At 48.8% G+C, this 15656-nt stretch overlaps 3 protein-coding genes across 3 annotated transcripts in view; 2 read left to right on the plus strand and 1 right to left on the minus strand.

Annotated features, from left to right (window-relative positions):
* The window catches only part of SYCP2 (synaptonemal complex protein 2), a 108504-nt gene that overhangs the window by 21841 nt on the left and 71007 nt on the right, over positions 1–15656 (plus strand). The gene's annotated exons all lie outside the window — the stretch shown is intronic.
* Positions 1590–7705, minus strand: FAM217B (family with sequence similarity 217 member B). Its single transcript, XM_060033318.1, has 4 exons — positions 7455–7705; positions 6487–6598; positions 6265–6350; positions 1590–4671 (listed from the first exon to the last, which is right to left on the minus strand). The coding sequence occupies exons 1-4, from the start codon at positions 7703–7705 to the stop codon at positions 3513–3515; spliced, it is 1608 nt and encodes a 535-aa protein (XP_059889301.1). The 3' UTR covers positions 1590–3512.
* Positions 8647–11941, plus strand: PPP1R3D (protein phosphatase 1 regulatory subunit 3D). Its single transcript, XM_060033319.1, has one exon. The coding sequence runs from the start codon at positions 8715–8717 to the stop codon at positions 9612–9614; it is 900 nt and encodes a 299-aa protein (XP_059889302.1). The 5' UTR covers positions 8647–8714; the 3' UTR covers positions 9615–11941.

A 15656-nucleotide genomic window follows, 5' to 3' on the forward strand; every position in this document is an offset into this window, starting at 1 on the left:
TTGAACTAATCAGGGAGAGAAATAAGACAAACTCTGAAATAAAACTGCATAAAAGGCAAATGAAAACCATACCAGAAAAATCCAGGCAATATTTTTCTAGTGTTTAATTGATCTCAAGGAAGGAAAAAGTCCAGATTCACAAAAACCTACGTGTATTGTTTTATTATATACAAAACCAAGCATACAATAATTACACAGCAAATAACATGCTGAATATTTTCAGGCCATTTTGAATGGTGCTCTGTACATGTACATGAATAAGTAATAAGTGCTGCTTCTCTATTACCTTGAAATACGGTACCACCAAGAGTTTTATATTTTTATTTTACTACTCACGTAAATGAGCACAAAGGAAAGAGGAAATAGATAATATTTAAACATGGAAGGTAGAAATTCTTCCTTCTGGAAACTAACCAAATAGGCCTAGGAACCACTACTAATCAATGATATCCTCTCCCCCATCTTTTCTGTCATAGCCACCAATCCCACCCTATTCCAGTTAAGTTACAAACCTGCAGCCAGTTTAGTCATTAAAGATTTGAGAAGTAGTCTCAACCTAAACAATTGTAGCTAATACTGATCTATATTTGTAATTCATTTTTGTACTGTTTTTACAACTTTTTCCCCTGATCCTAAGCTTGAAGCAGTTCTTCTTAGAGTCTCTAAACTTTGGGGGGTTTTTTTTGCTACCATTTATTTTATTTTATTGGATCATTTTAATTGGTTTAAATGCAACATGTATGTAAACAACTCCACAGAAATGAGAGGCACTTCTTAGAAATGCAATGACTCATGTCACAAGATTCAATGGCTTCGATTTGATGAACTGAATGAGCTCCTGACTCAACTCTCCAATGTTGTCTGCTTGAATGGCAAGATCTTTATCTGCCGCGTTTAGTGCATTAAGATGTGTGCATCAGAAATCATAAAATTGTGCTTATCTTCCATAATGAACCTGTATTCATTAGGAGCTCTGATCCAATCACAATAATGTTGGTTAAAATAAACTACGAACCCGAGGCAAAAAAGTAAACAAGCCACTTTTTCAGGCTTTTAAAACTGTCTTAACATGTGACATTACAGCTATCCCCCCAAATTAAGCAACCAACTTCAAGTCAAAGAGCCAGGAACAAATGGAACATTCGAGGCATTACCTCAGCATTTCTCAATCAGCTCAGACATACGCGAGGCCGGGAAAGGTCTCTGAGGGTACCTGCACAGGTGCATTACTGGTAGAGGCGGCAGCTCAGCATAAACCCTGTGGGATTAACATCAGGCGTATATATGTGTATATAGATGTGTGTAAATATATGTAATGTGCTTACAGAGATTTATCGACCCGGAATACTTCATAAAGAGCTGCATAAAAATCTAGCAGAGAGGGCTTCCCTGGTGGCGCAGTGGTTGAGAGTCTGCCTGCCAATGCAGGGGACACGGGTTCATGCCCCGGTCGGGGAGGATCCCACATGCCACGGAGCGGCTGGGCCCACGAGCCATGGCCGCTGAGCCTGTGCTCCGCAACGAGAGAGGCCACAACAGTGAGAGGCCCGCGTATCGCAAAAAAAAAAAAAAAAAAAAATCTAGCAGAGAACGACTCATGAATTGGGTCCTATATACATGCCGGCAGTGTATATAGGACTAACCCATCTGTACTCACTGGAGCAGGGCCGTCGAGGGACATGTGGGGTGCCACTCAGGAACCACAGAAAGGAAAAGTAAGACTAGCACTGTTTTCAAAACACTATACTTATACTGAGTACAAAAGTTATAGTATAATTGCGAACCATGGAAGTAATGCCTGCCAGATGTACATCGTTTGTTCATTTATAAAAATGCATAAGATTTTATTGTAAGCAGTGCTTTCTCCAGTAGGGTGGTGTGAGAGAGAATATAAGAGGGACTCTGTAAAAAACAGTCTTAGAAGAAAAAAAATTACCGTAAAAATTTTTGTTGTTTAATACAATTAAAATCAGATTTTAAAAGGGCATCTTAATATTCAACTTCGGCCTATTATTTTAATTATTTATAAACGCATCTTGTCTTTATGTTAACTTAAACAGTGCCTTGGATGACACTGAGTTACTGGGTGAAAAGTCTGCGAGTTAGTAAATATTTTCAGATGAAAAGTGCCGAGTTTTTCATTTGTCCCAAAGGTGAGAAAACAGAAACAAATATATATGTAAAAAAACAAATAGAATAATCGTTTGAAGGGATAAAATCAGCTACAGTCATTAAAACATACTGTACATCAAGAAGTAGTCAAGCAAAGGTTCTACGGATATTCACCATAATATCAAGAGAAATCTCTCAGCACAACCATAGGGACAAGTAGATGTGACTTAACAGCAGTTAAATAAGAAGCATTTAGGGGAGTCAGGAAGCCGCAGGGCCAGGTGAGGAGGTTAAGACATTCAGTAACTTTATCCATGGTCCGCCCTCCCACTCCTTGCTCCCAGCAAGATTATAAAGTCCTGCTCTTGCAAATGAAGACAGATCATCATTCTGATGATTTTTCCCACGGCACCTCTTCAGAGAAGCCACACACGCCGGGGATTCTGGTGCCAACTGTTTCATTCTTCCTCCCATCACGTGCTAACAACTGTGCTTAGACCCGCCGACATCCACTGGGACGAAGCCTGCACGCTATTTTAAGTTCAGCTTAGAGAATACAGAAATGGACTTCGCCACCACCTCTAAATTGAAAAGGCCTTTTTTTTTTTTTTTTTTGCGGTACGCGGGCCTCTCACTGTTGCGGCCTCTCCCGTTGCGGAGCACAGGCTCCGGACGCGCAGGCTCTGTGGCCATGGCTCACGGGCCCGGCCGCTCTGCGGCATGTGGGATCTTCCCGGACCGGGGCACGAACCCACGTCCCCTGCATCGGCAGGCGGACTCTCAACCACTGCGCCACCAGGGAAGCCCGGCCTTGTTTTTTTTAAACCCATATCAGGGAAAGTGTTTGAAAGCACTAGATTCCACTGTCTGGAAGGAACAGGCAGCTTAGTGATAAATGACTTTGCTCATAATAGCTGCTCCGTAACTCGAGGAAGAGCCGAAGCTTCCCCAGGAGTGAGATGCCCGGACCTTCTGCTTGAATAGTTTAGGATGAGGATGCAGAGAGCCCTATTTCAGACCTTCAGGATTCTACACCGTTTGAAGCAGTACGCACTAGTTTACCTGCGCTGTACGTGGCCTGGCTGAGGTTTCAGAAGTTTAGTCTACTCTTCCCTTGGAGAGCTGTCGTTTTATTTCTTTATACGGCACAGACCTTGGTTAATTTTTATCTGAAGGGCTCTCATTTGCCTAAGACTGTCAACGCAAAATATGGTTACTGAAAGACACCCTTCTTTGGAAACCACCCTGTTGTGGCTTGGGTGGGCGTGGCGTGGACTAAAGAACTGGTCAACCTCTTCAGTGTCAGTAATCCCAAAGTCTCTTAAAATTCACAGTATTGTAACTTTTGGAAGAGCTCTAATATTGAGGCACCTGCAGGTCCTTGCAATTCATCGTCTCAGTTATGATTTGAATTTGTGTGTGTTTTGTTTTACTCCATTTGTTTTGAGCTTTTTCTCGCTGGATACAGTGGCTCGAGCACAATTATTTGCATTTCCCTTTTGCTTAAGACTTGCATGTGCTGGCGCTCTGGAGGCCTTGTAGGTGTCCGTGGAGTCCCCGATCACTGCTGGCTGCCTGGGAAGGCGAAGGTTCACGCTACTCTTGATCTTAGGGTCACCGCTGTCCCCACAGGACAGATCCCAGTGCTGCAGCTTGGAGCTCTTGTTGGATTTCTTTTTCTTCTCCTCTGTCTGCACGTCCAGGGTTTGCTTCTGAGAACACAGTCTGCTGCTATTCAGCACATCGAGGGGTTTGGTGGAAGCCTCACATGTGTAATAGGATGGATGGACTTCTTTGCGGTGCACGTCTTTCTTTCGTGAAGGGCCTGACTTCGGAGGCCCTTCCTGCTGAGGCCTGGACAGAGCGTTGGCAATCAGCTTGCTCCTCCCAGGGCTTTTCAGAGCCCCCGAGGTCCCAGGGGCAGTGGGAGGCCTCGCCTTGGCCCCCTTTGCTTTCTCGCACTGGACAGTCTGGATCTGCAGCCACTCGAGCTGGACAAGCCTGTCGATGTACTTCCCCAGCAGCCCCCCGGTTCTGGGCACGGCCTCTGTCCTGCGCTCAGAGTGCAAGAGCACAGCCATGTCCCGCAGGTCCCAGGAGTTACACGGGGCCGGGAGGAAGTCAGGGTAGGAGTATTCGGGCTGTTGGGTGGGACCCTGCCCTGGGTGCAGATCGAAGTGAGCCGCATCGATCTCTTCGGCCCGAAGATGAAGATCTGGAGGCGTGAGGGGAGAAGGGGGGACGGGGATTCTTTCTGAATCAGAGAGGTCACTGGCGCTGTCCTCCTCAGCATCTTCTTTGATAATTTTCATCGTCTGAAAGTCCAGAAACAACTTGTTCCCTGAGGACCCCCGACACCTGTAGCCAAGGGGACTCCTTTTGGGGTTTCCTTCCGGGGAAATGCTTTCCTTCAGTTTATCCTCAGTTGGTTGGGGGACACATCCTCCGAGACTGCTTTTCGGCTGGGACGAGAGATGGGGGACTTGGGATTTACTCTGCCTTTTTCTTGAATTCTTTGGACGCTGTACTTTATTCCAAGAGGGGCCTGCATTCATATTGCTGCGAGAAATAAACCTGCAATTCTTAGTCCATCTGACAAAAACTGGCCAGCCAATGATTGAACAACGGAACCAAAAGAACCCCCTGGTGGTATATTTCAGCTATCGCGAGGCATTAGAAAATGTGAGGCCTTTAAACTCACAGAAGTTGTTACAGGACAATTTTCCACTTCACACTCTACTTAGGAAACATCATAGAGCAGGTGCCAGAGTCCATGCATGGACTCCATTTTACATCAAACACTAGCTTTTAAGAAAAACACTAACATTTCATAAAGTGCTTATATTATCATTTTAAACATTAGTAACATCTCTCATAGGACTCTGTCCTGTTAATGATGAGCAGTGTTTAATAACACGAACAAGTAAAATCCACAGCTTTCTTTCATATACCTATTTTCAATTAAATGTAAACAGGATGTAAAATGCAAGTTTTACAGAACTTAATCACTGATTGGTGGTAATTCTGAGCTGACAAAAATCTTAAGGAAAAGTGTAGCATATACAACCTACACCTTAAACCAAAAGCTTATCAAAGTGTTTTCAAATAGAAAACACACTCAGAAAAACTGTTTAGAGGAATAGGAATAAAATCATACCTTTTAACACAATACGAATTTAAAAAATAGGTTTAATGCAATCCTTCGAATGGCGGGGAAGTAGACGTTGTGAATACCGTGTGCATTACCAGCATGGCAACTGATCCTTCCTCTAATTTATTCTGAGACAGGGTCTCATATCAGGGTTGAAAATATTTTCTTTTTGACTTATTTACCAAGAACGTAGCATTTTGCCAAGATGAATAATACTTCTCAGCAATATCAGTCTGGTGGGCTTAAAAGAATTGGGTGGTAGGGCTTTCCTGGTGGCGCAGTGGTTGAGAGTCCGCCTGCCGATGCAGGGGACGCGGGTTCGTGCCCCGGTCCGGGAAGATCCCACATGCAGCGGAGCGACTGGGCCCGTGAGCCATGGCCGCTGAGCCTGTGCGTCCGGAGCCTGTGCCACAGCAGTGAGAGGCCCGCGTACCGCAAAAAAAAAAAAAAAAAAAAAAAAAAAAGAATTGGGTGGTAAACATGCTTTGTGGAAACCTCAGAGGTTCATTTGTCTGGTTTACATTAGTCTGTGTTTCCACCACACTAAGCAATTACTTGAAAATGTGTCACTTCTTAACAAATAAACACGTTGGAGGTTAAATCATTGCCAGTAGCATAACACGTGCTCAGTAAATGTTGACGAAATGGATAAAGGAATTGCCATTATTTAGAACTCATAGCCAATATTGTTAAAACTTTCATTTACCTCTAGCTGTCTGTGTGCATCCATAAACGTTAACAGTATCCTTTTTATATAAAAGGAAACTAACATAGACAGATGATTAAGGGATTTACCCAAAATTGTGGATTCTGCTAACAGTGCAAGAATTATGACCTCTGGAATTTTTACCAACTAGTAATGTTTAAAATCATTTCTGCCAGACAAGAAATATATATTTCCTATCAACAGACATATTTTTTCCCAACCACACATATCAATCTGGAGAACTGAGATAACGTGCCTTTTGCAAGATAAAGCAATTACATGAAAAACGATTTACCTGCTTTTCTGATAAGATTTATTCACCCTATTCCCTTTCTTGAAAAAGTCACACGGCTGATCATCATCTAGGGTTTGATGGACTGTCTAAAAAACAGACACGTAGTTAATAAATACCCTGAACACACACACACACACACACACACATACACACACACAAGAAACAAACAGGAAAAGAAACCCAACAAATCTAAATAAGATTTTACTTCAAAGTTTACATCACCTTTGCTGTAGCGCTCGAAATATTCTTGCTCAGTCTGTTGGGAGATGATGGCAGCAGGGGAAGTAACTTCTTTATTCCTCTTATATTTGGAAAGGACTCCTTACCACCGGAACTAGAAGCAATAGAAGTGTCGGTAAGTACTGACTGCAAACGGTCCTATCACCAGTATTGTGTTGGTTTTCACTTGTTTGTTCTTAAATATTCAAATTGTATAGAAAAACTGGTGGAAGGATATTGCCTTCTATTTACGGTTTAATCTTGTTTGTTTTTCACAGTGGATATTAGATACAAGATCACACTACTACAAATGGATTCCCTCTCTCTCTCTCCCCATACCCACACATACCCACACACAAAATCCCCTTGGAAATAACATGCTGTGGAAATCTGTGGGGCTAATTAAGGTCGGGTGTTGCTCCGAAGTTCCCATGTCCATTCATTCATTCATTCGTTCGTTCTTTCAACAAACACTTACAGGAGTGCCTAGAAAACGGCAGGATTACACACATGCCCTGCTCTTGTGGAGCTTAAACTCTGCTGTGGAGGCTCTCTTTCAAGTCTCCTGCCTTCACTATCACATCAATCCACGAAAAAGTCATATCAGTATCTTCATACACGTCACACGATGTTATCTCTTTGTGACATTTTGTTGATTTGTACCACCCAAGGTTGCTTTTCGCCTCTTATTTTGAGTGGGCTACTAAAAGTGCCCCATTTGAACGTGAATACGTATTTCTTTCTTCCATAATATCCCCTGCCTCTGAAAAATGGAAGAGGTGGGATTATAGAAGATTTTTATTTCCTTCCTAAAACTTTGCTGTGTTATTTTTCAAAAGAAGCACGTGTGCCATTTTGGTCAGTGTACATACGATGGGAATAAAAAACACATGCGGGCCCTCACAATGAATGAATTATACCATAATCAACGGCTTGATTCGTTTTGGGCGTAGAAAACGTTCTTTACTAACCCTCCTCCAATTAGCCTGGTGCACTCCCATCTTCTCGCCTTCACCTGGCAAGCTTTACACCCTAGGCTGTGCCGTTTTCTGCACCAAATTAGAGACAGATGACAGCCTGCAGGGTCCCTAAGGACGCAGAAAACAAGCTCCGGTTTCCCTGACGGTTCCGGCTCCCATCGGAACAAAGCTAAAAGTCTGAGATTCTGGCTCCAGAAACGCGTCCCAAGCGCCAGAGGCTGCTTGCTTAAAGGCAACCGCATATGTCACCCCAGGGTATGAACTGTTACTCCCACATCTTCCTCTCCGGCGCGGCGCCACGAGACAGCCGCAGCCGCAGCCACGCCGCCTGCTCCCCACCCCCGGGGACGGTCCCGGGCGGCAAAGCATTGTGGGTGCCGTGGGGACAGGACGCTTCTCCTCTACGCAGCGAGGCTCCCTCGGTCTGGCCTAGGGTACATGCTGCAGTGCAAACGTCCAAAGAGCTGGCTAGCCTCGAGGCTTAAAGTCAGCCTGGGAACGAGCTCCTGGAAAGGCCGGGCTTTGCACGCCTCCCCCGCCCCCATTAACCCAGAAATCCGAGGACCAGCAGCATGCACTTTCCTGGTCCTCCGTTTGTGCAGACGCGGAACTATGATCGATCGGCGGGCGGGCCAGGCAGACGCGGACAGAGATTGATCAGACCTGTTTCGCGATCGCCGAGGACACTTGACGCGGCCGCCGGCCTTCCTTCCCGGGCCCGGGCGGGAGGCCGGACTGCGGCGCGCTGCTGCAAGCGCGGCGGCGGCGCTCGGGCTGCGGGAGTCAGCGCGCGGCCGCGTCACGAGGGGCGGGGCGGAGGCTCGCCGGGAAGTTGCACCGACAAGTTGCAGCCGTGTAAGTAACGCCAGGGCCCCGGGGGTGGGAGCGGCCGCTGGGCGGACACCGCCTTCCCCCAGGCACCCGGGAGGAAGCAGAAGGCCGGCGCCACCCCGCGCTCCGCGGTGGCCCCGAAAAGCTTCCACGAGAGCAAGCACTCGATTGAAATCAGCTTTTTTTTTTGCTGCCCAAAGCGAAAAACCCGGGCGAGGACTCGAGGGGCGAGGACTCGAGGGGCGAAGTGGCTGTCGAGGGGAGGGCGCAGCCGGCCCACTGGATCCCCTGCAGTCAGAGGTTCCGGCGGACCCTCCCCAGGGGCAGCTGAGCACGGCCGGGGACACCGAGGGAGCGGACGCGGGGTCGGAAGGCCGCCCCTCGGTTCCACCTCCCCATCGCTCGACGGCCGGCCGGGCCATGTTCAGAGGCCCAGGCTCCGCGGTCCTCCCCGCCGCCGCCGGTTTCCGGAAGCCCGCCCCGCGGAGCCTCAGCTGCCTCTCGGACCTGGACGGCGGCGCGGCCCGGGAGTCGCGGCCCTGCAGGCCCCCCGGGAGCCCGGGCAGCGCGCCGCCGCCGCCGCCCGCGCCGTCCGGCTGCGACCCCTGCCTGCGGCCCATTATCCTAAGGCGGGCGCGCTCGCTGCCCAGCTTGCCTGAGCGCCGCCGTAAGGGCGCAGGCGCGCAGGGCGCTGCGTGCCGGCCGGGCTGCAGCCGGCAGCACCGCGTGCGCTTCGCCGACGCTCTGGGCCTGGAGCTGGCGCAGGTCAAGGTGTTCAACGCGGGCGACGACCCGTCCGTGCCACTGCACGTGTTGTCGCGGCTCGACATCAACTCGGACCTGTGCTGCAGCAGCCAGGACCTGGAGTTCACCCTGCAGTGCCTGGTGCCTGACTTCCCGCCGCCCGTCGAGACCCCTGACTTCGGCGAGCGCCTGGGGCGGCAGCTCGTGTGTCTGGAGCGCGTCACCTGCTCAGACCTGGGCATCAGCGGTACGGCGCGCGTGCGCAACCTGGCCTTCGAGAAGCAGGTGGTGGTGCGCTACACGTTCTCCGACTGGCGCAGCGTGCACGAGGCTGTGGCACGGTGGCGCGGGCCGGCGGGCACTGAGGGCGCCGAGGACGTCTTCACCTTCGGCTTCCCGGTGCCGCCCTTCCTGCTGGAGCTCGGCTCCCGCGTGCACTTCGCGCTGCGCTACTGTGTGGCCGGCGCCGAGTACTGGGACAACAACGACGGCCGCGACTACAGCCTCACGTGCCGCAACCATGCGCTGCACATGCCGCGCGGGGAGTGCGAGGAGAGCTGGATTCACTTCATCTGAGACTCCGCGCGCAGGCCGCACCCGCACTCACTTCCTGGCTGGGCTCTCGCATCTGGGCAGTGGCCCTTTCTCACACCCCATCTCCTAACCGAGGTCGTTTGACCTCACTTCCCACTGTAAGGTGTGCTGGCATGGCCCGTCCTGTCTTCTACTTGCATCGTCTGTGTCACTTGGTCTAAAAAGTAAGCTCAGGTGCCAGAAGGCCGAGCTGTGTCCTATGCTGGGGCGGGGTGCTGGGTGGGTAGACTCATGGGTGCTTTGGCCCCTCTGAAGAAGGCCCAGGCAGGTGGTTTTGGAAAGGCCTGCATCCTCCCGCTGGGAAAGCCTGTGGCTTTTGCGTGTGTCCTGATTGGGTCTCTGTGAATATAGCTGTTATTTGTCATCATTGTGACATTGGGACTTTTTACCCTTGGTGGATGCCTTCTTCGGAACATTCTGGATTTAATAAGCTAAAAAAGAAAAAAAGTCATTTTGTGTGTTTGTGCCCGTTGTAAACAATGTACAGTGTGACCCCCATTGTGGTCCCTTGTGGCATTCCTGCCCTGGGACAAGAAAAACCTGTGATCACATTTGCTTGCCAATGTCTGTAGGCTTCTAACAGCCGGGAAACTATTAATAGGCAAGAAATTTATGCCTCATCTGGTCATCTTACAACCATTCCTGGGAGTTCAGGCTGCCCGGTTAGGCTGTGTGTCTCCTGCATCAGCAATTGCGAAGGAAGAAAATGCTTAAAACTTTTAACTAGCAAAAGAGCCAGCCCTTTCTGCAGTCTCTTTTCGCACGTCATGTATTATTCTTGTACATGTTTGATAATTATGTATCTGCACTTTATCAGGCCATTCTGTTTAGATTTGAACTACCTAAATATTTTAAAAAATTCTGCCTTAAGTTATTTCAGTTTTCAGGCAACTCTATGGAATTTCGGGCAACGATGCCCTTTGCGATGACCTTTTTGATGAATTAAGGTGACTCTATGTCTTCTTGAGCGTCAAAGGTTCCAGCAGTCATCTTTCAGAAATAACGTTACCAAGTGGAACTAGCAGGTATTTTCAGCAACAGCCAGACTGGAGGAAAAACAATACACAAATATTTATACTTTTTAAGTGTTTTAAACTGTATTTATATATGCCTGGTTTTATCAGCTACCTGCCAACTTTGTTCTTTGCGCCTTCAGATAGAAAAGTTTATAACCTCATCTGGACTTGTTTCCCAATTTTAAAATGTTAAATGCTGTTTTTTTTTTTTAAATCTCTAACCAAGAAGTCAAGGCCATTGTCCCCTGCAGACTGCCAGAAGAACTTAAAACCTCAGTGAGGGGCTGGTGATTGTTTTTGGTGCTGAGTGGTGGTCTGACGGCAGGTGCTAGCACTGAGGTGTGAAAACCCAGCTAAGATGGACACGGTCTCCAACTTAGGAAGCTTGTTTCTGAGACAGCTGAAACCAGTGTAATCAATTTTGTGATAGCTGTCACCAATGCACTGACTCTAAATTTTTGAATGTTTGTTGCCATTTGTCAAATAAGTATGTAAAGGACACATTTTGCCTTTTAACCAATTTCTTTTTTATAATTGCAACTGTGTAGTTTTTAAAATTCCATCAATAGGGGTGGCTTTCTTTGGTACCTTCTGATCTAAGAATATGGAACTTTGATTTAAAATATTGTGACTAAATTGAACAATCGTTGGCTGTTAGCACTGTGTACGCCATTGACACGCAAGAGGGAGAGAAGCCAGGTTGCATTTCCTGCTATTTGACAAACTGTCCAGTTAGTTCAGCAAGCCTGTGAGGGCCTGGGTCCCAGCCCAGCGTGCAAGGCAGTTGTCCACAGCATTCAGGTATGAGCTAGAGCTGGCAAATGTATTGCTGTGTAAAGGCATGTAGAGAATCTTATAATCCATATGAAGGTCACTTACCAAAAAGGTCTGGTCACGGAATATGAAGTAAATGTTATATCTTTAATATTAAGAGAATCTCCATGTGCCTTTGAAAAAAGATCAACGTTTAAAAAATTTTAAAGCTTAAATATACCTGTCCAGTTAATAAAGCAGCTTTGGAACAGCTTCAGGAGATTTTCAGGCCTGAAAACACAGTTATGTGGCCTAGACGTTCGAATTTTGTTGTGGATTGTGCAATTCTTGGGTTGTCTTCCCAAACATATTTTAATACCTGCCATTTAAGGTGTCTTCACCTAAGCCTAAATATTAAAGTATATGTGCACAAGTGGTTAGTTGAAGTGTGTTTTTCTTGTGGTCTAATTACTGTGAAACAAGGCTTTAGAAGCATGCTGATTGTCATTTCACACATAAGTCTCATCCTTCCTAAAAGGCTGTCACATTTAGGATCTTGGCTAGATAAGTAAATAAATGCATCGTATGATGGTACCTCATCTTCAGTAGCACAGTTGTGTATGTCTTTGAGAAACCGAAATACACCCTTTTATGCCACGTCAGTATTACATGTGAAGAAAGCTCTAGTGGGACATAAGGGATGGGACAGTTACTGTACTTCCTTAGTGCTTACTGAAGCCTGTATATGGAATAACTAGTGTGTATCTGCCTTCCCCCCACCAGCACCCCGATCGTGACTCTCACTCAATTACAAAGCTTTGAACACAGGGCAAGGAAACTAACACTTATTGTGTCCTCTCTTATTTGCTTGCCTAAAATGTTAGGTGCTGTATGTATTTGATTTCATTTAATTCTGAAAATTGCAGTACCTGGTAGATAATTTCCCCATTTTCTCAGCTGAAATGAATCAAGCTTGGGGAGGTTTAAGGAGCTCACCTAGAGCCCTACAGCTGGTAAGTAGCAAAGCTAGCATTCGAACCCACGCCAAAGCCCAATCTCTCTCTGCCATGTGATGAGATGTACCCAGTAAGAGCTTGTTACATTTAATTGAAAGCCCATTCGGATTGAGTGATAAGATTTTCCATCTGACATCATAATCTAAAAACCTATTTAAAAACAATTCAAATAAGGTTGAATTGTATAATAATTAATAATGAAAAGGGCTCTGACATTTTTCTTCTCTCTACTAAAAAGTGGCAAGGTGAGAAATCACTAACTTTTAATTTTTTGTGCTTGTCTGCTGTAATTATTTGAGTTGCTTGCACAGTTTACACCACAAGCATCCATTGCTTTTATCATTTAAACTGATACTTTAAATTGAAACATTCTAAAAAGCCTGGGAATACACTGTTGATGAGTCCCCTCAGTGCCAAGCCTAGATGGCCTCAGCGCTCTGTGCCCCAGGGGTCTGGGGTTCAGGCTAACGAGAGGGCAAGCACTCGCAGCCGCTGCTTCTAGGAAACCCTGGCAGGGGCGGGGCAGGGCGGGGCAGGGCGGGGCCGGAACATAAGGCGGGGCGGGGTGGAGCGCGGCTGTCAGCGGGGACAGGCCCGGAGTGGTTACGCTGCCCTCTGCTGGCCCGCAGCGTGCGCCTGTCTTAGGGCACTCTGACCATCGTGTCCCCGCGGGTTCGCCGAGTGCCCCCGTGTCACTGCGGCCCCTTCCAGCCTTCGCGGGTGGCTGTCGGGAGCCCTGGAGTCTTCTTGAGCCGCCGGCGCTTCCGGCCCTCCAGGTTCAAGTCCTGCAGGCAGACGAGGGACACTGTCGTCTTCTCTCGCGGCGCGTCCGTGCGGGGAGAGCTTCGCGGCGCGGCCGCCGGCCGACCGGGGTCAGGGGTGGGTGTCGGGGCGCGGCCGGCCCACTTACCTGAGGCCCTGAGCCTTGCCCACCTCGGCGGCCCTGGTTCCGGCCTCGGGCGGCACTTGCGCCGGCGTGGGGGGGCGGGGCCTGTCAGGCCGGCGGCGCTGATTGGACGCGGCGCCGACCGCACGCGACGCCGACCGCACGCGACGCCGATTGGACTGGCACTTCCCGCCTTCCCTCGGCTGCGTGAGGCGCGGCGGCGTTCGCTTAAGGGAGACGCGAAGCTGGGCGGCGGCGGCAGCGGCAGCGGCAGCCTACTCCAGCCGGCAGGTTGAGCTGGGCGCCGGAGAGGACTTCCCTGACGGCGGGGTGCGCGAGTGGAGCTGCGGCGTCGGCTGGGCCTCAGGGGCCGGGCGGGCCAGCGAGCGAGAGAGCGGCCTCCGGACGGTTGAGGCAAGCCGTTGAGGAAACGGCCGGGGCGGCGGCGCCGCCGGGGCTGAGGGGGGCCGACTCCGGGGCGTCCGATGGGCGGTGCGGGCCTCGCGCCGACGGGTCGCGGGGCGTGCGGTCGTGAGGGGCCTGCGGCGGGTGTCCGGGGCCCGGGTGGGGTTGGGGGGATCGGGGGGAGCGCGTATCCGCTGGTCGGGGGATGACCAAGGATGCGAGCAGTGGCCGGAATCACGAAATTGAGGGCGACGCGGGTGGAGACGCGGCGGGCCGGGGCTTCCGGAGCGGGCGCGGAACCCACAGCTTAGCGTCGTAAACGATGTAACAGAGCCCAGGTGTGTGTGGGGGGCGGGGAGGGGTTAGCAGCTGGCCTCGCAGGGGCCCGTGCTCTCTGCTCTCCGGAGAGCCAAGTGCGCACACGTGTTTCCTCTCTCGCCACCGCCCTTCCTCCCCGGCCCCTGTCCCGCAGCCTTTTGCCGCGAGCGCGTTCTCCATGGTCCCCCTTTCCGGGGGGAGCCACATGTCCTGATGTCCCCGGTCGCAGAAGGAGGATGAAACGGGTCTGTGCGCTGGGTGTCGTGGGTGATGCCGCTACAGGTGTCGTGAAGTAGCTTGTGGTAACTGTTTAGTGGTGACAGGAGAAGGTGGTGGTTCCTCCCCGGCTCGCGGGCAGCTTCCGGCGTCACAGTCCCAACTGTTGGACGTCTGCTCTGGTGGCGCAGAGGGCTTTGCTGCATTCATTCATTCAGCTTTGGGGAAAGAATGTATGCCTGTGTCAAGCTGTTGGGTGTTTTTTAAACCTTCCTCCTGCCATCCGCCTGCGCATGCACATTCATCTTGTCCCAAGGTCTGTGTTGCCTGTAAGGAAACCAGAGCGCCAAGCCCGCTTAGTTGACCCCACCCCCCGCCCCCCAGACTCCTCTTGAAAAAGTATAATTCTGTGCTGGGTCTCTCAGGTCGTTCTGTTGTTCCTTGTGCTCGTGCATAGCACTTCATCAAGGTATTTTTAATTGTTTACTCAGGGCGGTGGAAAGATGAGTGTGTTGCTTACGTTTCCCTCAGGACTTAGCCTTCCCTCTCAGTCGCAGATGTTTGTCTTGTATCATGGATGGTACCCAGTATGGGGCTCTGTTAGAGCCAGTATGCATTCAGCCTTGGAAGGGAGGGAGGAGTCGCTGGATTGTTTAGTTCAGTTTTTCTTAAAAAATAACTCTGCCTGGGTAGACATTAATTTTCCTTCCCCTTGACGGACTTCTTGCACAAAAGTAGACTAGGAACTAAGCCGTCTTGTGAGCCTTGTGGCCTCTTGGCCGTAAGTAATTCCTCTGCACTGTATGTCATATCTCAGAGTAACCTTGTAAATGACATGGCAAATTCACACTCAGGTTGCTGTAGCTGTGATGCAGCGAAGCATTCCGCCATAGGCAGGCCTGCCCCAACAGTTGCTGACCCTAGGGAAAGAGTACAAACAGAGGCCCCTGAAATATTTTAAGTGCTTAAACTTTTCAATCGAGTTTTCAAGTGGTGCAATAAAGTCTTCAGTTTCACACATACCTTCATCGTAATGAAATAGAAAAGTTTGTGTGAAGCTATTATTTTTATGACCGAGTGTTGGCAAAATATCAAAGATAATTGAACGCATTTATTATGGATATTTGATGATGGACTGCCGAATTTTGGATAAGTAATAATGACCTATATAATTCGTAAATTAGTACACATTTCATAAATTTCTTTTCATTTTAGCAAAATCAGTATAGTCAAGATTTTTACTTATTTTCTGTTGTATTGATAGTATGATTTAAGGATTAAAACAACATGTAATTTTGTTCAAAATGTACTAATTTGAGTACTTTTACCAGAAACGTGAAATAAGTGTAAAAAATTAAAAGGTATTGTTTCTTTAATATTTTCTGAAATACTAAATTCTTCTTAAAATTAAGGT

This window comes from Delphinus delphis, chromosome 15, assembly GCF_949987515.2.
Source record: "Delphinus delphis chromosome 15, mDelDel1.2, whole genome shotgun sequence".
NCBI classification, from domain to species: Eukaryota; Metazoa; Chordata; class Mammalia; order Artiodactyla; family Delphinidae; genus Delphinus; species Delphinus delphis.

Bases quoted from the DNA above. Each gene is read 5' to 3' on its own strand.
- FAM217B (XM_060033318.1), bottom strand. From the start codon at position 7,705: ATGCGGTTGCCTTTAAGCAAGCAGCCTCTGGCGCTTGGGACGCGTTTC. The intron at 6,351-6,486 runs GTGATGTAAACT...TCTGTTTTTTAG, and splicing joins TTTCGAGCGCTACAGCAAAG to ACAGTCCATCAAACCCTAGA. The intron at 4,672-6,264 runs GTAAATCGTTTT...TATTTCTCGCAG, and splicing joins AAATCTTATCAGAAAAGCAG to CAATATGAATGCAGGCCCCT.
- PPP1R3D (XM_060033319.1), top strand. From the start codon at position 8,715: ATGTTCAGAGGCCCAGGCTCCGCGGTCCTCCCCGCCGCCGCCGGTTTC.